Source organism: Drosophila miranda, chromosome 4 (genome assembly GCF_003369915.1).
Source record: "Drosophila miranda strain MSH22 chromosome 4, D.miranda_PacBio2.1, whole genome shotgun sequence".
NCBI lineage: Eukaryota > Metazoa > Arthropoda > Insecta > Diptera > Drosophilidae > Drosophila > Drosophila miranda.
This window is the reverse complement of record NC_046677.1, coordinates 22,830,543-22,854,331: the sequence shown is the minus strand read 5'-3', so window position 1 is coordinate 22,854,331 and position 23,789 is coordinate 22,830,543. Positions and strand designations below refer to the sequence as shown.

The window sequence follows — 23,789 nt, the reverse complement described above, 5'->3', positions numbered from 1 at the left end:
TCCAGCACCCTGCACCCCCCACAGGTGAAAATATGTTCAGTAGATGTTTTTTATGAACTCTTAGCTGGGTCTTAAATACGTTAATGAGCTCCCAATGTGCGTGTCTGACTTTACCCGCTTAACGATCGACCAGCGCAAGTATTTAACCCAAATTGTGCAACACATGGCGTATGAGTGATATTTTCGGGACTTTCCCTCGAACGGGGGAGTGTGCAATTAATCAGGGAACAACTTTGTAAGCAGCTGGGATCTGCAAGGGAAAGGAACTTTAAGCTGCAACAACAAATCGTCTTCATCTTTGCCCTGTATATGCACATATGGGTGGTGGAGGGGGAGGGGGAGGGCTTCTACTAGATCTGGTGGTCCTCCAAAAAAGAGAACATTTGTAGAGGGAAAAGTTTTGTGCATGGCAATTGTTATGCTTTATCTGAGGCCCCAGTCCGGAGTGGCAAAACTTTTTGGGTGGTGTGGAGGAGGGGGTGGGGGGGGGGGGTGCGCACATGCAAAAGACTAAAAACGCAATCGCAACAAATCGAATCAATGCAACAAGAACGGAACGAAACGGAACAGGCGGACTGCAGCAATAAGAAGGAAAAACTTTTCATTCTGCAACACTTTCGAACACTCTCCAGCAGCCACTGTTTTTTCCTCCCTACCCCCCTCAAAGTTTTGCCATACGCATTCTGAGGGGGATTGCTCTGGAATTCTCTCAAAAACAAACTAAGCGTGCGTTCAAACCACTTTTGATACTCTAACTGGCACTGGAGTTGGGAGGATCACTGCGTTAAGCAATGGGGCTTGTAAGATGGCGAAGACAGTGGCAGTTCGAGACTTCAACGGATGAATGGAAGGCTAATGCATTAGTGGCCTCATTGGGTTTAGGTCTCTCTTCAAAGTATGATTTTTTTGTTAAAAATATTCCACAGAACTGAAAGGCCTACAGTTCTAGAGAACCTCAATCGCTGGCTTGGCTTTGGCTTCTTCAAGGGCATCCATACATTCACCAAAGCCCAGACTTGGTGTCGAAACCCCTTCATGGCAGGGGTGTCGTAAAGTATAAATATAGAAAATTGTGTCGCTGCAAGGGAAGTGATTGGAAATTGTTGCATTCGCCTGGCGTTGGCACTGCCTGGTGGAGGTGATCCGTGGAGACCCCAAGCCCGAGCACTCAGAACGCACTCAACCTGTTAGAAGGCTCCCCCCAGTCCCCACGCCTTATCGTGTGTGTGCGGAGGAAAGTTTTTTCCAACTCGAGGCATTCCTGTGCGCTAAACATATACGGAGTACGGACTGGTTATAGTTCTTCTCTCCGGCTTTTGTTCAAGCCTCTCCTGCATGTCTCCTGCAGCCTCCCTCCTTCTTTGGGTCTCTGTCCGGCACATGTGTGAAATTTATTTGAGGTTAGTTCAGGTGTGACACGGAAAGTAACATTTTATATATTTATTGTATGGATTTGCCATTTTAAGTTGAAACTTTGCCCGAACCGAAGATAGCACGAATGACAAAAGGAGGTGAAAACTTATTGCCGACACCTGAGTCCTCTGCCTCTGACGCTGCACCTCCTGCACTCCTGCACTCCCGCACTTGAGCAGCTTGTTAAGGACCTCTTTTGTATTTGGCATCGCTGATTGGAAAGTTTTATGCGCACGTGATTTTTCCACTGATGATAAAAGCGGTTGGCGGAAAGTCCAGGTCTAGGCCAAAGAGAATAAAAAAAGGGAATGGAATTCTGAAGTATTCGCTTTTGTTTGCCATTGACGTGGTTGAAATTGGTTGAAGATCGAATGCCCACCCCGCCACCCAGTCCCCAAAAAGGAAAGCCCTTCCTTCGTTCATTAAGGTTTATGGCTCATTTCCATGGCTCATTCCCATTGCCATTACCGAGCACTGGTAGCTGGTAGCAATCTCCGCATTAATTCGGCTTTAGGCAGTTTATCATTTTCACCTTTTTTCGGGGAAGCCGCAGCGAAGCAAACTGCAGGAGTATCTCATTTGAGTGAAGTCAGTCTCCCTTTTATCCCTGTCCCTGTCTCTCAACCAGTACTTATCTCTCTCCCTTGCTCTCTCTCTGTGTGTCAGTCCTCTGGGCCATTACAGTTGCAGAAATTGCAATTTCACGACAATTACCACAAATTGGTTTCCTCAACTGGCTGGGCGAACATTTCGTTTCGTTTCGCTCGTCGTCGTCCTTCGCCTTCGCTTTCCGTGCCTTCCGCCTTACAATTATGCAGCAAAGTTCTTCGCTTTTTTCGGGGATGGAGATGCCGAGGGGCGTAGGAGGGATGGAGGAGGACTTCCGGTTGTGGCATATGCATTGTAAGTTCATCCTTGGCAGCCTCTGGAAGCGGACCAACTCTGCCATATGATGTCGTTAACTGTCTTAAGATTTATATGCCACAGTCAAAAGCGGAAACTGCACTTATATGCTGGTCCCTGCAGCTCCTCCTCTCCACCACTACCTACTCGTGGGCCAAGATATGTCCTCATATATTTCACTTCACACTTGAGACATCAACTTTTGTGTCAAGCCCCCTGCCACCCCCCTGGAGGCCAAAGTTTGTCATGTGCATAATATTTTTTTCCCCCTATAATATCTTTTAACTTATTGGACTTTTCTGTGGAGTCAGCCAAGCATTAGATTGCATTCAATTTGCATTACAATTAAGTTTTCTCTCTCTCTCTCTCCCTCTGGCAGGGCGAAAAATAATACTCAGACCCGCTCGTAATTATAATATTTCTCCGAGGCTGTATTTGTGTTGGCTTAAACGAATTAAGCGACGGCCCTGTGCAAATATTTATAATACTGAGACGGAAGTCCGGAAATGACTGGCATACTTTATGTACTTTCTGGCGGCATTGACAGCACACCCACGCACACACTCAACTGTGAATACACACACGCAGATATGTAGTTGTAAATGATACGCACTTAAGTATGCTTTGGGAATAGTTGAAAGATTTCGATGGGCTGAAGAAGAAGGGTGGATACTCTTTCACTTGCCGCCAGCGAAGCGACTGAACAGGACCGAAGCGGAGCGAATTGGAGTCGGAAGAGCGAAGCGAGTAAGTTGGGGGTCGAATCTACCCCTGGTGAGAGAATATTTCATTATTTTCCACTTATTATTCCCTTATTATTCTCTTGAAAGAACAGGTCCTTATTCAGTAAGTATTTAGTCATACCTTTAATTACTCGAACAATATTTTAGAGTAAGGAATACTCGTATCGTCAAAGGGCGGCCGTTACATATAAATATTTTTCAGGCTATACAGTCCTCTAAAACAGAAGCATCCCTCGCACGCACACCTTTTGTGGTGTAGAGTAAAAGCCACAAACAAAAGTCAAACGCATTAAGCAGAACAATCGCATTCATGGCAACGAATGAAGCGCATAAAACTTGGTCGAAGGAGATTGTCAACCCCATCAGCTGAGATTTGCATATATCGGATGTACCAGAAATTTGCCACTAATGCGAGGAACATTAAAATGAGGTGGAGCTGCAGTAAAGGGATGCAGGGAACAGAGGAGATAAATGTTAAACACGCCAGCCAGATTTATACAAAACACAGACTCACACAAGGATTCATATCACACATCACACTTGCACACACACACTCTCTTGAATGGCGGAATGGGAGTGTTGGAAAGCGAGCAGAGAACATTATTCAAAGCATAGCCTGGGGCGCTTTTCCCAGCAAGAGTGAAGCTGTAAAGCAATACATATGTAAAAACAGATGTGAACAAGTTAGCTAATGGCTATAACCGCCCCTCCCCCTCCATCCTACATCCCAATAAATGCCACACAGACACGGAGCATCATTTGAGGAATTATTATTTATATTTATATTGAGATTGGGATTTGGACTTCAGTTTCTGTTCGGCTGTAATGCCTTTGTTTAACTTCGATTTCCTTGGGCTATTTAACTGCTTCTAATTTCAGTTGTGTAAGCACAGCTGTAAGAAATGCTAGTATTTTGTGTCCATCAACCTGTGTTCTATCTTCAAGCTTCAATTGAATCTCCAATTAATTACGATGCAAAGCTGCCCATTGTATGCTCCTGTCTAACCACTTTCTAATCCTCTACTTGGGGGTAAGTCTTGGCTCATTGTGTATCAGGTTTCAATTAAAATTTTGCATAAAACATGGCCATGCAGAGGATATTCTGCATTTGGTAATTTCCCTCCAAAATGTTGAACATTTTCAATTAGAACATAAACACACACGAGTGCGAGTATCTCCTGTACTGTGTGTGTACTGTACAGATTAAGCGCTGAAAGCGTTCCAGGCAGGCCTGATAAATGAAAATGCCATGCACATGCTGCCATGCGGCTCCCAGCACAAAAACGAGACCGAGTACAACTTTCAAGTGGAGGAACCCCTCCCGAGAGTTGCCGGAAACTTTTCACATATTTGTATCTGTTTGTGTTGTTAAGTAGTTCCTACGTTCGTTCGCTTCGCTCTCAGCTGCATAAATATTTATTGCACAACATTTCGAGTGAGAATGCAGAAAATTTCCATTGCATACTTACGGGATTGGGGACGTGCTCTGTGCTCTGCACTGCCCTTCCTCTCTCATAATTAATTTAAAGCCCCCGCCAATTGAGAAAAAATGTTGTAAAATGCGAAAATTATGATACTCATTGCTGGTGCGGGGCTGCCTATCAAAATGCACTAAAATGGGCATTACACATACGATATGAGGGGTAGATATCCCTATCCCCCATACCCACAAGCCGAATTGTTCATTCCCCTGATGGCAAGGTTTATAGCCTACCCCGAGGCGGGGCACCAGACAAACTTATTGCGGTGCAAAAATTTTTATGTTTTAATTCAATTAAGCTCCCTGGCGGTGTTGAGTCTCGAGAGGAAAAAGAAAGAGAGACACAGAGAGACAGAGAACGGGAGAAGGAGAGACCTCTGTGGGCGACGCGTTTAATGCGCACAAATTTCGACATTTCTTTCCCGCTCCCACTCCCATTCCCACTCCCTCCCTGTCTGCGCAACATATTTGCATAATTTTGCAATAATTGACAAGCGGAAAATGTTGATGCGGAAACGGAAATTAAAATGGAATTTTCAACTAAAAGTTTTCCTTTTTTTTCGTATTTTTTTTTGTGCGAGTGTGTGCCAACGTTTTGGCACCCGGTGACATTTTGTAAGAAATAATTATGTGCATGTAATTAATTTAGAACAGGACAAGGAGTTTGACTGGTGGTTGGTGCTTTGAGCTCTACTTTTTGTTACAATGGAATAAATATTTCCGATACCTAGAGCACGAGGGATATACTGATCAATTGAAATATAAAGACGACCATTTCTTGTTTTTTTCACTGGGTTTTGGACATGGTTTTTTGATAGGTTGTTAGGCATAGCGTTTTCCAATTTATGTCTAGAAAAAATATCACTGAGCGCTCTAAGGATGCTTGGAAAGCGATTATTAGGGACATATTATGTAGGTACAAAAAATGCATTAGAGCATCCAATCAGAAGAATATTTTTAACCAGTGTTCATCCTTCCACACAGCCATTACCCCTCCCCGCACCGCACAAACAATTAACAATAACAAAGAGGTGGAACGTTTTGAGTCGCAGCTACGGCCGCGCTGAGTAGTGGACCGACCACCTTGCATAATTTCTAATTTCTACTCTTTTTCTTTTCCCTTTGCTACTGCTAAGAGAGATCAATTCATTTCGTTTTCATTTCAGCATGCGCTGCACCTACACCGCGCACTGTAACTCTCTTACCAGTCTCTCCATCTCACTCCCACGCCCACTCATCTTTAATCTCTTTTTGCAGTAGCAGAGGAAACCGACAAGAGTAGAGATAAGCAATTGCGTGATGACCACTAGGTGGTCGGTCCGCAAACTCCCTCTTCGGCTATGTTTAACGAGAGAGAGAGAAGAACGAAGTTTGCTGCTGTATCATGAGCAATAGCAAAAGTAGCCGAAGAGAGTGCGTAAGAGGGGACAATAAGAAAGAAGAGCAGGAGAGCATAAACGCATTTGCAGCGCTCTCACTCAAATTTGTTCACCGGTAAATGCGTGCGCAAATGCGTTTGTAAGCCAGCTCCGCGTTTTAATTAGTGAAAAACTCCGATAATGGTGAAAAATACAACGGGTTAAATGTCGCGCCGGTTTGTGAAGTGAAGTTTAATGTATTGATACAGCGATTAGATGTTTAAATGTACCAAAAACGTTTTTAATAAAAGAAAATGTCTTGTATCAAGGGCGGCGGCGCATAAACAGACAAAATGGCAACAAAAAGGCAGCTCGACGAAGCAAAAGTGCAGCAATGAGTGACATTTGTATATTTATTTCATATAAATGTAGGTAAAACAAATTTCTTGCAATAAGTCTTTTCTATATGTGTGACAATCTAAATTGTGTTATTGTTTCGTTGTCTCGTTTTTTTTTCGTTGGATCACGCGAGTTACAGCTATGTGTGTGTCCCTTTCGCACTCCATGATGTAAGGGTAAAGGGAAGAAGAGAATCAAAAGGGAATGAGTGCTCTCGTTCCAAGTGAAATTCATGTTGGGGTGAGGCATTCACAATACTGCTGACCTGACTCTCTCTTCTTTAGTGTGTTTACAATAACTTCTTCACTCTATTGTCTCGCTTTAAATAAATAAATTAATTTGCCTTAAATTTGTACTCTTTTTAGAAATCATATTCAGCATTTTGTTTGTTGTTTCGCTGCTCATCAGAATCGTCAGAATCAAATCTCATAACGGAAGAAGATTATTTGTAAGTTAGAAAAGAGATTCTTGGTCAGAATCAAAAGCCGAGTTGATTAAGCCGTCCGTCCGTCTGTCCGTTCCGATGAGATCTCAGAGACTATAAAATTATCGCGTATAATCATAAACGCTAATGACATTCGCGCTGGCAACCGCTGCGACAAATGTACGAAATCATTAAAATCGCCCAACTACCCCTGGCTCCACTCCCCTACCAACTATAGTACATCCCTATACCCATCCCTATCTCTATTACTATACCCCTCCTAACAACAGCCAGCCGTCCTGACCGGACGGCGTCATCGACTCTGTCGACAGGAGCCAGGAGTCCGGGCACGTTTCGATTACGTTGGCAACACTTCCGGCCCGCGAGCGCCACAATTTCCGCTGCAGCAGCAGCAGCAAAAAGAGGGGAAGCCCCAGATGAAAGAGAAGAAGGAGAGAGAGAGAGAGAGAGAGGGAGAGCTGCACTAGGCACACTGCCAGCTGCCCCCGAGGAGTGGGGGATGGATCGGAGGAGATCTTCTCCACACCAACCCCCGCTGCTGCTCATTTTGGCCATTCGCTTGAAGGGTTCATTTGTGTGCTGTTATGTGAGGGATACTTTGTGAGTCTTGTATTCAATTCGGATACCCATCAAAGGGGGTTTTACAACTATGATAGGAGTTTGGAATAAGGATCAGAGGGGGCTAACATGTATGCCCTGGATTTCAATCAATAATAGTATATTACAAGAAAGAATATTTCTATCCTGTTCTATCTACAAAATATCCCCCAAGATTATATTTCGTTTAATAGCAATAAATCGTAAAAATAGTAGAGGTACAACTCCCTAACGAACTCAATTTCCTCAAGAGTATTCCCGCCTCGGCTTTTCCGCTTTCCTACTTTGTTGCTGCCTTGTTGCTGTTTTTCTTTTTTTTTTGTTCCATCCAATGACCGTTTCTGGCTGCCTTTGTGCTCTTCATTCAATTACCGCTGCCAGCAGCTATTCCTATTCTAATGTGCGCCCCCAGCCCCCAGCCCATCCCCCCGCCCATTGCTGATGTTCTCAAGTGCTTCACTGGCAACTTGCCCTGAAGATGAGATACGCCTGGGGAGAGAAAGGGAGAGAAGAGAGAGAGACAGCGATGAAGGGAGGAACAAAGACTGCAGGTGCAAGGGGATATAGAAAAAAAGTCATAGAGGGGCCAGCGACAGCGCTTAATATTTTCCTAAATCTTGTATGTAATTTTTTGTGATCTTTTTTTTTGGAGGTTCTTGGCAAGCTTCAATCCACTTGGCGATGGCTGGATTGGAACTACAAAGAGGTTTTTTTTTTTTCTCAATGACTTAATGAAAAACCACTTGACCAAAATATCAATCAGCAAAATGTTCGCCTTCAATTGGATTTTCCATAAATAGAATTCGTTTTTATGTTATCCCCTAATTGACGGGTTGATCACGAGAGGAACACGAAAATCTGCAGGGAAATAGTGCAGGAATTTGGACAGGTTAAGCGGCGTGGCTGCATCTTTCAGACACATCTCGGATACTCGGTGATTAATTTGAATTACACTTTTTTTTCGGTATCTCATTATTTGCCAGGTCTGTGTTTCAGCGGCTGACGGGGAAAACTGGTTCTGTGACGCACGTGTTCCCTGGAGACAATAAAGGTTGTTGTTGTTTGTTGTTTGTGGGGGAGATACATTTGACGTCGTATCTTATGTCATTTTATCTCTCATGCCTTGCTGCACATTTAATCTCGTAGATTCTTTCCACTTCTCTCCCACTCTGCCATTCTCCCACTCTATCGCTCGTTTTCAAGGTGTTTCTGCATATTTGCGGCTTTTTGGGGGGCTGCTAGATGTCACGTCAAAAGTAATTTTGATTGCCAGTCTGTGGCAGTCGACAGCATCTCCCCCCGCTCTCCCTCCACCGCTCCCGCGAAAGTTGCTCAAATCTTCCACTCCAGACACTCGTAAAATATCTCTTTGAGCTTCTCTTCATTTTTTTTTCTTCTTATTTTTTGTGACTTGCCTCAATATGCGCTTTGCATAATAATGAGGGGATCTTGAGGGAGCGCAAGTGATGGCTATAGGTGATTACTTTGGGGGCAGAGGGAGGAGCAGGTGGAGGAGGAGGTGCTCCTCGTGAGTAGATGCTTATAATATGCACCTTTTTTCCCTTTTGATTTGGGGCTTTTCAGCATTTGATTCTGTGTAATAAAGTCATTAGCCTTAAAGGGAGGATGATTGAAAGGCGGGTCTCAGGTGGGATGTATAGAAATTCTTTAAAAATCCACCTTCTGTAAGCTAAAATATATAGAAGATGATCAGATGAAGGATTTCTAACCATCTTTCCATATCGTTTAATACTAAAGAACATAAGAACATTCTGAATCTATAAATGCACTGCCTTTAAGTATCTCTTGAATGCGATTACCCTCCTCGAAACCTGCCCATCTACCATCTTAGGAAAAAGCCCAAGTCTGGCTCCTGCTGTACTCAATTTAATCCTTTCTTAAACATCTCCTTGCAGGCCTCCCAAAGCCGATTCCTGCCAACTGAAGCTCATACTGGATGCTTAGCACATTTTAGGCCCTGGCTCATAATTAGCTTAAAATTCCTGAAGCGGAATTCATCTGCAAAATGGCTGGAGCTGCAGGCACAAGGATTGCCAGGCTCGAAATAGCCAGAGGCACATATAACCAGTATACATGGTAAGTATGTACTTTGGATATACATATAAGATACTCATCCGCCCGATTGCTCAGATAAATAGGCAATAAATGCGCATTTCGGTTTGCTTTTTTGTTTGTAGTCGATTTTCCCAGCACCAAGGTTTGCTCTTTGATTTCATTTCGTTTTTTTCTTTCTGTTTTGGTTCACATGTAAATATATGCACACACAGATACTCAATGCTTATACATATGCATGTGGGGTGTGCGTGTGTGTGTGTGCGTAGCACATCCGAATCAATTGATTACGTATTCCACATTGTTGTGTATTTGTCGCGACAGAATTTCATTTCGTTCTTATGGGACCCTCAGTCGATCAGGCGACCCATTGGCCCCCCCTCCCCAGAACCCCTGATTTCTCCACCCCTCCCCCTCCCCCTTAATTCCGTGCTGCTATTGAACTGTAACGCATTCAGTTTGTTGTTCTCTGGAGCATTGTCTATGCAAAATGCGAATGGATGTTGTTCATTCTGTGGTGTTCGTTGAACCCTCCTCTCGTTGGTTGTTCAGGCTTTTTGGTCACTTGTCTCTGCCTCTGCCTCTCTCTCAGTCTCTTGCTATTGCTTTTTGATGTTTGATTTGTTTGTGATTCCAGGGGGGGCGTTTCGACTGGGCGTGGCCTGGCCAAAAGCTCGGACAAATTAGCTGCTAAACAAATTGAGTGGTTCCAGTGCGTGAGAGAGTGAAGGAAATGAATGGGTTTGATCTAACGATTACTATATACCAAAAAATGGGTTGGGAAATGACAGAGGCATTAGTTCGATGCTTTTATTGGGGAGTACCTAAAAATGTGTGAACTATGGGAGGATTAGCTCTTATTCAAATGCCCTTTGGTATCCAGTTACATCCGCCTTAAAGCTGAAACCCGAGCCACCTACCACCGAGGTACCACCATGGTACCTTCGTACCATCTCGTACGAATATTGGTAAACAGTTTACCTTCCCCTCAGCTCCCGTACCCCTTCAGAAGTGCCACCGAAACGTAGCTTGCTCTCCTCTCATCATAACCTCAAATTTCATATGCGACTGGCATACAGATAACCCTAAATATTCTCATTACCGGGAACTATTCCTCAGACAGTGCACCAGCCCCCCCTCCGCCCTAAGTACTCCCCATATATCTGTTTTCTATCATTCTCTGGTTCTGGTTCGGGTTCGTTCATCCCCCTTCCCCTCCAGCAATTGCCTCCCCGTCTAAGTTGGCGCATGACTTGCATATTTATGCGATATATGCGAAATGAATTGTTGACTTTGAGTCCGACTTTGACTCGGGCCAGAAGCGTTTAGAGCGAACGAAACCAGCGAAGACGCAGGCCAAAGCGATGATAAAAAGCGAACAAAGCTAACACAAAAAAAAACCTAAACTATAAATAAATAAAGTGCATATTTTAAAAGCAATTCAATGCAGCGACGAGCTAAAAAAATACAAAAAAATAATGCATAATTTTTTGGGAAGATCAAATAACGAGGTACTACTTTATTGTACGAGTACGTACCCCTCCGCAATGGCGGCAGGGACTGGGGGACGGGGGGCGGGGGCAGGGAACATAAGTCAAAATGGCTGTCAGTCAAAAGTGAAGTGTAACATCTGTGTGGATGTGTGGATGTGTGAGAGAGTGTGTTGTGGATTTTAGAATTTTGTGGCATTATAAATGTATATCTGTGTGTACATATCTTTCTCCTCCGTTCTCTGGCAACGTGTGCAAATGCGTTAACATAAATGTAACACGTTTCGCTGTGGTAACAACAGCAGCAGCAACAACTATCCACATGTCACGTAGCTTTCGCATGCCACCGACAGAGCCGGGCCCCGAGACCCCAAGGCAACCCAAGAAACTGTCACATCAACGAACCGGGTATGACAGATACAGAACAGAACAAGAAGAGGGAGAGGACGGGGAAGAGGCACCAAGACCAAGAAGACCATATTAAGGAGAAGGCAGTGCTTGATGGAATGCACTTCATTGGCAGACTTTTGGTCTACTCGAAACGATAGGAATTGCTAAAAATATAGGCAGATATCTGTTGGGTTGAGTAACCAAACAGTGGGAATGATGGTTGATCTTTAGCAGAACTGTGCTAATTGATCAGTCAGGCAGCTGCTTGCTGTGGAAGTTATGCAAGAAACAAATGAACTTGACTAAGGAACAGCCAAACTATTGTCTAAGACTACGACTAAGCCGCGACTTGGTTTGATTTCTTAGCAATTAAGACCCTTAAATGTTACATGAATGGAACGAAGTCTAAAAATATTATTGAATTTTGTTTCTATTGCTAAGATCAAGGGACCTTTTCCTTTCATTCTGGATTAATGGTATAATATTAGGTATAATTTTCTAACCAACAAATTAAGTAGTTTTAAAAGGGTTTTTTACAGATTTATTAGAAATATTTGTATGTACACAAAACTAGATTATAACTTTGAAAAAAGACGCTATCGAGCAGCAGATACCTTCGATACCTTCTCTGATCAGTGGTGCACAGGCGCAGTGTTGCTTTGAGATCGATAGCTGATATCGTGGCAGTCACTTTGAACATCAGTTAATATATATAATATATATAATATAATTAATGCCACATTAGTTCTAGAAACTTGGTTCTATCCGTATTAGTAGTCATATCTCATCTCATCTCCATCTCCCCCGAAATTTAAATAAATCTAAATATATCCCAAAACTAAATTAGTTTTTAAGCCAAAAACCAGAACTAAATATACACATATAGATGCAAACGAGATAAGAAAACAAACTGAATATCAGAACTAATTTCCCGTCCCCCCCTACCACACTCCCCCTACACCGTTCTACAGCCAACTGTTTTCTGGCCTTCAGAGAGGAGAGAGCAGTGCAAAAAGTCCCTTGACAAAGCTAAAATTTAATTAGCTGCCCAGCAAGTGGCGTTTACAAATGAAATTACACACACACACACAATCACAGAGGAGTATGCATGTTCCCCCCCCCCCCCCCCCCCCTCGCAATGGTTTAACATTTAGCCACTTGGCGCGAAAAGGGAAATAAAATACACGACAATCCAACAAAAAAACAAAAGAGTGGAAAAAGCATGGAACTTGCATCGAAACATGACCCATGATACCCCTTTCCGGGACTCCCTCCTCCCCCTCTGCCACCCTCTTTGTTGCCTTTGCAGAAAATTGCTCTGTAGCTCCCTCTAGCGGCCCGAACCCGCTGTTGCTTTTGTAATCCTCGCAGGAGCTTCACAATAAACACGAAAATATAATTTGCAACGTTTTTGCAGGCGACGCGCTTCCGCTGCCAAAGAGAAAAGTTGCAATGAGTTTTAGACAATAGATGGTACAGTGGGGGGTCGCTAAAGAGAACCAGCTGGGGGACAGGGGAAAAGAGAGCTTAATTTATTAGTTAAGAAAGTGGTTCTACCCGAAATACATTGGGAAATCGGGTTACTATACATAAAATATCAATAGAAGGGGGCTATGACTTATGGGATTTAAGAATTATATTGATCTTTTAATAGTCAGTCAATCAATTGGAATGTGAGGCTTAGAAAGTACACCTTTCTATTACATTTTCCCCTCTCTATAACCAACATCGAGCCCCTGCCCCTCCAGCTGCTGCCAGTGCAGGCCCTTTCTGTGGGCCTTCACTGTACTAGGGACTGCGGACTGGTTGGGCTTTGAATCAACGGTTCCCCACGCAAGTAACACTAATTACCTGGAACTAAATATGGCGCCGGATTTGGTGGCGGCAGCCAATACGTTGCCGTTATCGCCGGATACAACTGGTGGCCATTTGTGGTCATGTTTGTGGACATCGTTGGCGGGTGCTGCTGGTTTTGGTTGGGGTTCGGGCTCTGATGGGGATGGCCATGGCCATAGGGATGGTGCTGGTGCTGATGGTAGTGATGCGGTGGCGAGGGCGAGTGCTGCGGATGATGCTGCGGCGAGGAGCCCGTGGAGGAGCTCAGTTTGTTGTAGCCACTGCCGCTGCCACTGCCGCCGCCGCTGCTGCTGCCGCTGCTGATGATGATGTTGTTGTTGTTGCTCTGGGGGGGCGATGGAGATGATCCTGGATTTGTTTTGCCCGATATAGTGCGCTGTTCGCTAACATTGCCCAGGCCCAGGCCCATGCCCAGGCCATTTCCATTTCCATTTCCGTTTCCGTTGATATTGTTCGCTGCAATGATGCTGCCGTTGTTGCTGCTGCTATTGTTGTTGTTGTTGGCGGTATTTGGATTGTTGTTGTTGTTTAAGGAATTGCTGCATTCCATGATATTTGGATTTTTCATATTATTTATTGGCCGCTAGATGGCGCCACGACAGTGAGCACACGTTAAAAAATTCAAAAGCGAAATTTTATTTGTTTTTTGTTTGTTTTATGGGCCTCCTGGGCTATATTAAAAACTGCAAAACCAATATTTATTTTATTTTATTTTCGTTTATTTGGAGGGGTGGCGCGGTGCGGTGTGCGGGGGGCAAGGGTCATTAAAATGCCACAATTATTCACTTGTGGATAATTTGAATTTTATTTGCAATCCACACACAAAAGCCATTTGATATTTTCACTCTTCTTTTTTTGTTTTTTGTTGTGCAGCGATTTGCACGGCGTTTTTATGGTCCTGCCATTTTCGTATAACTAATTAATTTGCCATATTCTACGGGGAGGTGCACTCGCACTCGCAATCGCACTCCCATTTGCATTTGCAGTTTGCCATTTTGCCATTTTGTAATAACGCCAATATTTTTTATTATTAGGTATCATTACTTTTTTCCTGTCTTCTTTCGGGTTTTTATTTACTTTCAATTTGTTGCACATCCCCGGCCCCGGCGCTAATGGGCCAGACATGACCCGTTTTGCCTCGTAAAGATATAGATATACGATATTTGTTTTTACCATTACGATTATTATGGCGATCACATAGCGCAGTTATTTGATTTTCAATTTAATGTCCGGTTAAGCTTTCGCTTAAACAATTTTTATTTGCCCTCATATATAGATTCCCGATTGAAAGGAGAACTTTAAACTCTGCCTGCCTCTGAGCCACGCCCATACCTCTCTCTCTCTCTCTCGCCCTCTCTATAGGTACTTTGTATATAACACCTGCCTAAAGCTCTAATCAGCTTGAAAAATGCTTTCAAGCAACAAAAGTCTGTATTTACACAACACCACAAAAAAATATACAAAAATTGAGCAAATAGTAACCGAAAACGACTTGGAAAAACTTAACAAACCAGCAACTGTTCGACACCTAAATATATACAGAAAAACAGAAAACAATGCCTCGACTATCAAGTTGGGTTTATTTCCATGTGAAATTCCTTCGAGCCAAACGGGGGTTTGGTATTACATTTGAGAAAACGAAGGGCTTGTGGCGATTAAACATCTCAAGAGGTACGATCTGTGACCAATATCTTCTCTTCCTAAAGTTCCCAAAAATCCCTCAAAACTCAAACATATCTCATCCATCAGAGCAATCTGCTCGGAGACCAATTCCCACTTGGTTACAATTGATTTTGTGGCCGGGTCCTCGTGTTTGTCAATCAATTTCTTTGAAATTCGAATATTTTCTGCTTGGTATTTTCTATTTTGTATGTCTCATGTCTTTACTTGACTTTTCCTTAGTTTTCCTCCCCCGAAAATCCACCTGCCTGTCTATTTTCAATTTCTTTTGACCCAACTAAAATTGACGGTTGCCTATCTATTGACAGACTGCCTAAAGACGAAGAAGACGACGATGATGATGATGATGATGATGATGACGATGTCGGATGCTGATGGTTTCTTGTTTGTACATGGCCAACATATAGACATAAATATGCGTAAATAGACAAGTTTCCCTGCTCCTCTCTCTCTCTCTCTCTCCGTTTCTCTCTCTTTCTCTCTATATATCCATTGCTCTGTCTATAGGCTATAGATCTCTCTGGGAATGTAACTCAGAAACTAAAGAAAGTGCAAATATTGACGAGAGTTTCCCAACAACTTGCAGGTGGAACCAAAAGTGGAACAGTCTTTCTGTTGCAAAACAAATTGATTCGTCTCCCAACACCACCACCCCCACCCCCAGTTCGGTACAGTACAGTACAGAATGACTATTACTATACTCCCATGTGTAAATATCGTTGTTGTGACTGTTGTGACATTTTTTGTAATCATTTTGGTAACGCTTCGCTGGCCTCTAGACGTATTCAAAATGTGGCGAACTCTTTTTCCCCCCTAAATGCTTATTAGGCGGGCTCTGAGGTCTTGAGTTTTCCCCCAATTTTATCATTATTTGTAACCCACTTTTGGAACAGTTTTGTGCATTATCTGGGCAGAAACACAATTATCACATCAACTTCACTTTTACACTTTTACACTCTTCCACTCTGAACTTTGCACCACCTCATGTGGTGTTTTATTATAGTTGTTGTTGCTTTTGTTGTTGTTTGTTTTCTTTGGTTGCTGTTGGTTTTGTTAAATGAAATTATTTAGAGCGTAAAGTTACGCTTTTCCATTATAAGCGGGCCATTTGAAGCATGATAAGTATTTATCAAAAAATGTAGAGGTATTGAAAGTGAGTTTTGAGACAATTTCAAAAAAGGGAGAATAAGTGGGATTTCTACAGAAATACTAGAGACTTTACAAAGATTATTTACACAAATTTTCCAATAAATGTCGTCCATTACTCAACAAAAAATATGGGACAGGTTCTCCCTTAGAGTACACCATATTTTTAGGTTTTTATTTTTTGCTTCAAAGACTTTGACGAGCTGTTGACATATTGTATTTAATACGGGCTGCACTCAAAGTATTACCTCCTCGAAAATACCACGAAAAAAAAAACCCGAGCCCGAACCAAAATCTGACATGTGACAATTTCCGTTTGTCGACTTCGTCTCTGAGTAGATATTATTATTATTTTTTGGGTGGAATATTCCCTCGAATAGCAGGCAGGCATTACGTGAATAGAAAATTCATTTTCTATGGCCCGCCTGGGTTTCTCTATTTGCATTCGAACATTGGACACACTTGTTCTCGGTTTCTCGTTTGTTGATATTTGCGCAAATGTTGTACAATATCGTCTACGAGAGAGAGAGAGAGAGTACCTTCGTTTGGTTATATGGATTATTGACTTTAGGGCGCAGTCGAATCTCCAAGCTGACCTTGAAGGTGGGAGAGTGGGGGCATGCGAGAGCAGAGCTCATCTGTAACCTTCATCGGCGGCTATTTATGGCCCGGCACACCCAGCTCCAAGCGGCAAGCTCCCAGCTCCACAGTCGAGTCGAGTCACTCATCCGTAACGCGAATTGGATCGGAAATCGGGTATTTGCTATACAATAAATGCCTTATGCCTCCCATTCTCTCTCTTTGAGCAAAGCTAATCAGCTGCTTTCGAGGTACATATATATTTCGGGATAAATTGCACTCGACACGATTGTTGGGGCTGCGATTGGGTTTGGGGTTGGGGTTGGGGGGTTCATTGTTTTTACAGGTAAATAGAGTTGTTACATAGCACACGATATGTCCAGACAGTGGAGACTGGGTTGGAGAAAAGAATATCTTTAACGTGGAGGCTTTCATCGTTTTCTCAAAGGCATTTCCTTAAACTTATAGTTTTTGTTCTACAAAAATACGTTTAAATTATTTCGAGTCCAGTCGAAATCGAAAAGTTATCGCTAGAGAAGTATTTGCTGTGATTATTGGTATTTTTTAAGGTCTTTCATTCCTTTAACTAGTTTTTGGGAGTTCTCTAGCTTCACTGTTGTACAATCTTCACTTTTCCCTACTTTAACACACTTTTCCAACAGTTTCCCTTAATATTTGTAGGAACATTGGAGTTTCTGTGCATTTAAGCGTCAGTTTCTTAGATTCTCCTATTCCTAGAGTATTTATAATTTCTAGTTTATCCAGTGACCACTGTACTTTCAGCACTTTCAGACCAACCAAAGTTCTTATCGGGCCGCTAATTATGCAAATGCTATGTGCATTTCAAATTCTGATTTATACACTCCAAAAGGCGACTTATTGGGCGTACACGTACACGTACACGTATGCTTTTGGTGCAGTCGGGGAGTGCGAGTATCTCCGTATCTGAGAGATACCTGGCACGGATCGGCGCACGTCTTGAACTTTAACTCTCGAGAAGCGCGTGCGCGGCAAATGTCTCGCAAATCGGTTTACAGAATTCTCCGATTACAGCCGGCGATGGCGGTGGCACGTCTCCGATTTGAGAGTATCTGTTAGATACGCGGAGAGAGAATTTCGGTAGTTTTTTCTGTTTCCTCCGTTTCTGCCGATCCGAAAACGCGACTGATGTCTGGGCGATTGAGTGACAAACTGCTGCCGTCGCTTATTCTGCTCGCTGCCGTTTCGCGCTTCGCTCTGCGGTTTATTTTGCTTTATTTTATATTTATTTTCTGTCGTTGTTGTAGTTGCCGCTGCTTCCTTCTCTGTTTGGGTTTGTTCTGCCGTTTCTGCAGTTGTAGTTGTAGTTGTATCTGTATCTGGTATGTACTTTAGCCATTGTGTACTCAGTCCACGATGAGCCCGCCCCGCCCGTCTGCCGTCAACGGAGGCGGCAACACAGTTCGAATGCTACAAACACTACAAAATTATCATTATTATTGCTGCGCTGTGTCAAAATGGCAACAGCAATAGCGAGAGGGGGGGGGGAAGCGCCTGGCAAAAATGGGAAAATGATGAAGATTGAATGATTGTTAAATTGCACTGCAATGGAGCTCTCTAGGCTGCTACCAGGCCCGGCTAATGGGGGACAAAGGGTGCTCTCATAGATGGTAGATACTTTAGCAGATCATGGACAGATCGAAGATAGCAAACAATGCTCAGATATATGTGTATCGTATACCAATAAGGAGGGAGCCAAGACCCCTGTACGCCCTTCGCTCTCTTTTGCCTTCTACCCAAAACTTTTTTATATATTTTATAGAGAGATAGGCACAGGATATTACTCCCATGATCCCCCAATCTGCTGAGACCACAGGAAAACCCTTTATCTCTTAGGCAAATCGCATTCCCCAAATGGAATGCATCTCTCAGATACAGAAATCGCCATCTTAGGTTGCCTCGTATTTCGTGTAGTTGTCATATTTGTTCTCGACTCTACCTGTGAGGGGCGTTCACTTTTGGATCTTGGCTTTGGGGCTTGTGTTTATTTTAGTTTCGAATTTCAGCAGTCGGAAGCGAGGCGGCGTCGCGACGACAGTTGTTTAATTTATTTGTTAACGGCTTGGAGCTAAGAGCTTCAGCTGTGCAGCTGAATCATAATTCAGCAGAAAATTATAAGTTATAAACAATTTCAACAATATTGTCAGCTGAGCCTTTGGGAAGGGTACTAGAAGGGCTTTGAAAACGCCCATCTCGGCAGCCCTGCAGTCCTGTATTCCCAGATGTATCCGTATCTGTATCTGTATCTGTATTGGGGAAATTTAATTAAAATTAAACACAAAACCGAGCCGAATCGAATCGAACCATATGCCGCAACAAGTGCTTGGCGAGGGGGGCGGAATGAGGGGCAGGGGCATAATAAAACAATACGCCCCCTAATTACACAGATACAGATACGCCACAGCCACAGATACATTGGGAAAACACTTGAAAAGAACAGACGCACAGGCCATTTTCGATAATTGAAAATAATAATTAAAATTCTCTGATTGAATCGCATTGGGGGATAGGGATAGGGACAGGGACAGGGATTGGGGCTCGGTCCTCTCTCGACTGACGTCCACAATTGGACTGAAAGAAGGCCATAAAAAGCAGCAACCACTGGAGGGCATACATAATACAATTTGTATCTTTTAGTATGCAAAACATGTCGCCTGCTCTGGTCTGCACTTCTCTCTCCCCTCTCTCTCTTCTGTGCTTCGTTCTTTTCCTTTTTCTTTTGGGTCATAGAGCCCGTTAGCCGTATTTGTCCATCAGAAGTCATCATGGAATTGGTTGTCATTCACTTTGCGCCTTTCCATAGAATTTATAACCCCTTCCCCTTCACGGCCCCTCGTGCGTGATTTCTTCAATTAATTGTTGTCTCCGACTTCTGTTCGACTGCAGAGAACTTTGAGGCATTGCACAATGTGTTCTCGAGCGACTGGCCGACCGGCCGACCGGCAGCAGTAGTTTTCCCATCATTGTATACCCCTAATTGGTGGAGAACCCATGGAGAACCTGTTGAGGGTTCTATTGTGCAGCAACAAAGTCAAGGAAACGTTGTGCATAATTCCAGCTGAAAAACAATGACAATTGTCTAGCATAGGAATCTGCATGGAGTGGTTGGAGTTGAGCAATATGGATGGCCCAAGAAATATGGAAAATTGCTGACAGTTCGAGAGGGGAGAGTGGATATGGGAGAGGGGAAGGGAGCCCTTCAAAGTGGAGAGAACAAAGAGTTTATAAATTCTATTTGCAAATGGGTTACTTTACTTAATGGATGAATTGATTGGGAATTGCAGAAAAGAGTTGCTGATGGATGAGAGCTGGAGATCCAGGAAGAACTCTGCCAGGAAAAGGGGAACCCATATCGAAGCTTGATGATCCCCTAGAAGAACACATCTTAAAGGTTTGCGGAACAGTTTAAAGTGTAGACCAAAGGTGGAACTTCATAAAAGACACGATTTTGATAAGATCTTCCAGCCAAGATCTAGCTTTAATTGTATGTAAATACTTTATCCATTAAATCAAGAGCTCAAGAGAACTTTACGCCAGTTCATAGATTGAGCTCTGGCCTTTCGGAGTAATTAAAACAGTCCAAAGGCTGAGGTACATTGTATGTATCTTTAACATTTATCAACGCAGCTTAAGCTTCAGCTAAAAGCACTTTGCCAGAGAGTTGGAATTACTTTTGAGCCTCATCTTTCGAAGCAAATAAAATTTCTATAAATAGTTCAAGCATTAACAGGTTTTTAGATACATTACGGAGTATCTACATATCTACTCCTGCTTTTAGTACGAGGTGTCTCCAAGCTCCTTGTGGAGAGATTTTCAGCCAGCCATGGCCACTTTTCCTTTTCGATGGTGGAGCAGGTCTTGCCTCATGCCATTTTGGCTCAGAAATCTGGCAATTATTCACATATTTCAATTACCGTTCGTCAAGCGTAAGATATGTGTGTGCTGTGGTGGCACACATGACAAGCCGCAGCTGCAACTGCAACTGCAACATCAGCCACGGACCATGCCCGGATGATTGCAACACAGAATGCAACGCACTTTCAACACGCAACCGAACGAATTTCTCCAATTTCTTCAGTCGATGGCATTCCTCGGATACTCGCACTCGATCGCCAGCGGCACGCCATCTCCGGCTAGAATCTCGCAGATACAGTTACAGATACAGCTGCTGAGAAGCAAAACAAAATGCAAACAAAAACACTAGACAGCTGACTCGAGCAGAAACGGAAAATAAACTTAATTTTTGAGATGCAAAAAAAGGTAATTATAATGGAAATGAAACTGAAAACTGGTTGGGGCCAAGCACGAGATCTCTGAGTGACTGAGAAACTCAGAGAAGCCGGCGATAGAGACAGAGATAGAGAGAGAGTGACTCAATCTTGGCTGCACTTCTCAGATATGAGTTTACTTTTGTTCTGGCTTTCGTTCCTTTTTGCCATTTATTTATTGAGAAATGCTTTGCATATTGTTTTCGATTCGCTGCCGTGTTTACTTTTTGGCAATTGCCAAATCGAATGACAAATCGAATGAGTTTTTGGCATGGCGGAATTAATGTTTTTATGGCATTTATTTTGGGCCTCATCGAAATCGGTTTCTAGATACATATGTATCTTTGCAGGCCACATATTTTGCGGTAGATTTACCAAAGCCATTAAACCAATGTTGGGGGGGGGGCGGCAAATCTTTTTTCAAATATTTAAATTAACTTTTCAGAAATTCTTCCGCTAATTTTTAGGAATTTTCAGCTGTTGGCAGACGAAAAAAAACCAAAATTCTTGTAGTTTCTAAACGTTTTTCCGCATATATAATTTCCTACATTGAAAGTCTTTAATCTGTTACCACACCGGACATTTGTTGGCAATTTCCAGCTAATTCACTCAATTACAAAATCAACGATGATTAAGTACAATCCACATAAAAGTTTATATAAACAAACATCGACGAGTGTAGAGTGTAGAGTGTGGAGTGGCAAACGAATCAATTGGCTTTTGCAATAGTTTTATCAATACTCGTATCTGTGAGATACATTGGGACTGGGCACTGGGACTGGGACTGGCACTGGCACTGGGCAAACGGTTTTCAATTAAGGCAGCGCCGCGTCGCGTAGATTTAATTTAAAGAATTTCATTTAACGAAGTTGACCAACCACAACGTGCGCGGAAGATACAAATACAGATACTCAGATACTCGGATACACTTCGATCGTGCCGCGAATGAGTACGAGTACGAGTGACGCTGGCGACAAATACAGTACGTACGTACGTATCTATTGGATACTTGTGCTCGACTATCACTGTGTCGATGGCCAGGCGAACGAACGGCGCAGAGCAGAACAGATGACGGAACGAGGCACTGATCGACGATCGACCGGCTGACTGAGTGGTGGAGACTGAAAAAAGCCCCGCTGTTTGGATCTGCGCCCCCTTTTCGATCAATTGCGCTGCACTTTGGCGTTTCGTTTGCTGCTGGCAATGCTGCAGCACTAGCGTTTGCCGGCTTGCTCTCTCTCTCTGCTATGCTTTGCTCTCTCTCTCTCTCTCGGCAAACAGCTGTTTTGGACACTTGTGGCTTGTGGCTCGCGGCTGGTTGTACGAAAGGCAATTAGCCACGCTCGTTGCCGTTGCCTCTTGACGTTTGTTTACTTATGTTTGCTCAGGGAGTGATCACCAGAGATGACAGAATATGCTTTCGCTCTCTCTCTCTCTCTCTCTCTCTCTCTCTCGTTGTCTCTCTACCGCATTCGTGCCGGTTTGACTCAGCGCTTTTTTGTCGTGTTATCGGTGCGGATACGGAATGATTGGAATAGAGCTTCCCCCTAGGTTGCCAGGGAGGTTCTTGATTGAATGCTGATATGTCTGGGCTGGGCTTATAAACAAAGCTTAAGATGGGGGATCTGCTTGCTATATTTGAGGGCTCTTTAATAGGTATTCACACATACAGATGTATACTGTGGGACTGTTCTTTAAGTTATATATAAGAATAATAACCTAAGTGACTGTAGTACTTATTTTTGAAATATTTATGCATTTTTGAACAAATTTAAGGTAAAATCTTCCATAATTCCATCTCCAAATTTCAGTTGTAAAATATCATATGCTTCGTAAACTAAAATGTATTCTTTTTAATGGTATTTATTAATTAATTATTATTATTGTTAATTATTGATGAATTAATTTCGAGCTCTGGAACTCAACTTATTACGATCGATATTTACCCATCGTCAAATAATATCCAGATTTTTGTCATATTTTTTTTAGAATTTATTTCATTGAATAATAAATTAGAACCTGTATCTTAAAATCCCTTTTGTTTCTTGATTACTTATTAATTACCTTTTTTTTTAATTATATATTATATGTATGTATTTGTCATTTAATTTAAGCTCATTAAAATACTGATGAAATCTAGATTTTGAATGTTCGTATATTACGAACAAATTTTTTAGGTGCATGCATTTTATGTAAATTAGAAAAAACCTTTCCTAAACATGAAATTACACAAAATCATTGAATATTTTGCCCCAGAGTCTTTCAGCCGTCCCTCCACCCAACGACACCAAGACCCCTCCCCCCCTCGCTTGAAGCCCTGCCCGCGTTTCAGCAGCTCTCATTTTTCAGTTTTTTCCATTTTTCCTAACACATTTAATGCCAAGTCAAGTCGAGTCAAAGTTGTGTGCTCACTTGACAAGATCGCCATCGCAACGACCTAAAAGGTTTCGAGACGCGAGCAATTAACATCAAAGCTAGAAAAAACGAGCATCTGTGGCTCTGTGTGTATCTTTCGAAGTGTATCTTGCGGAGTGTATCTGCCAGCTAAACGGGCGATCACGGCGGCGCGAAAATCAATTGGGAAGGGGAGACCCGAGGGCCGAGAAAAACATAGAAAAGCGCTTTGTTTGCACACAGCAGCGACCCACAGGGGCCCGCAGAACGTTTCATAATTGAATCGAAAAGTGTGCTAATGTGACCAGTATCTGCGAGATACAAACGCAAATTGCAAACAGGCAAGTGCATTCTCAGATCTGAAGATACCGCCATTCCTTGGGGGCAGAGAACTCATACGGTGGCTTGCGGCCAAAATTGATACGACGCTGTCAGCGCCTGACAATTTGCAAATGAATAAACCCATTAATCCGAAAGCCAACAGGCGGACGAATAAAACCGTGCCCATATACTCGCATAAACGCTGCCTTAGATC

General features: G+C 42.9%; 1 protein-coding gene and 1 long non-coding RNA gene across 12 annotated transcripts in view; one reads left to right on the top strand and one right to left on the bottom strand.

The window, feature by feature from the left end:
• The window catches only part of LOC108162976 (CUGBP Elav-like family member 1), a 58,617-nt gene that overhangs the window by 13,737 nt on the left and 21,091 nt on the right, over nucleotides 1–23,789 (bottom strand). Inside the window, exons 1-2 of one of the 10 annotated variants that reach the window (XM_033392807.1) lie at nucleotides 21,739–21,967; nucleotides 13,143–13,831 (exon numbers count right to left, since the gene is read on the bottom strand). The exons of 6 other annotated variants lie outside the window; for them this stretch is intronic. In XM_033392807.1, the coding sequence (XP_033248698.1) occupies nucleotides 13,143–13,716 (574 nt within the window). In that variant the 5' untranslated portion in view covers nucleotides 13,717–13,831; nucleotides 21,739–21,967. Of the gene's footprint in view, nucleotides 1–13,142; nucleotides 13,832–17,351; nucleotides 17,978–21,738; nucleotides 21,968–23,789 lie in introns of those variants that run through there. 3 more of the 10 variants (XM_033392806.1, XM_033392808.1, XM_017297978.2) reach the window with 3 other exon arrangements.
• Nucleotides 5,888–23,789, top strand: part of LOC108162978 — a 72,884-nt gene continuing 54,982 nt past the window's right edge. For both annotated transcript variants that reach the window (XR_004472773.1, XR_001775618.2), the window contains exons 1-2: nucleotides 5,888–6,325; nucleotides 9,255–9,435. This is a non-coding gene — a long non-coding RNA (uncharacterized LOC108162978). The remainder of the gene's footprint in view (nucleotides 6,326–9,254; nucleotides 9,436–23,789) is intronic.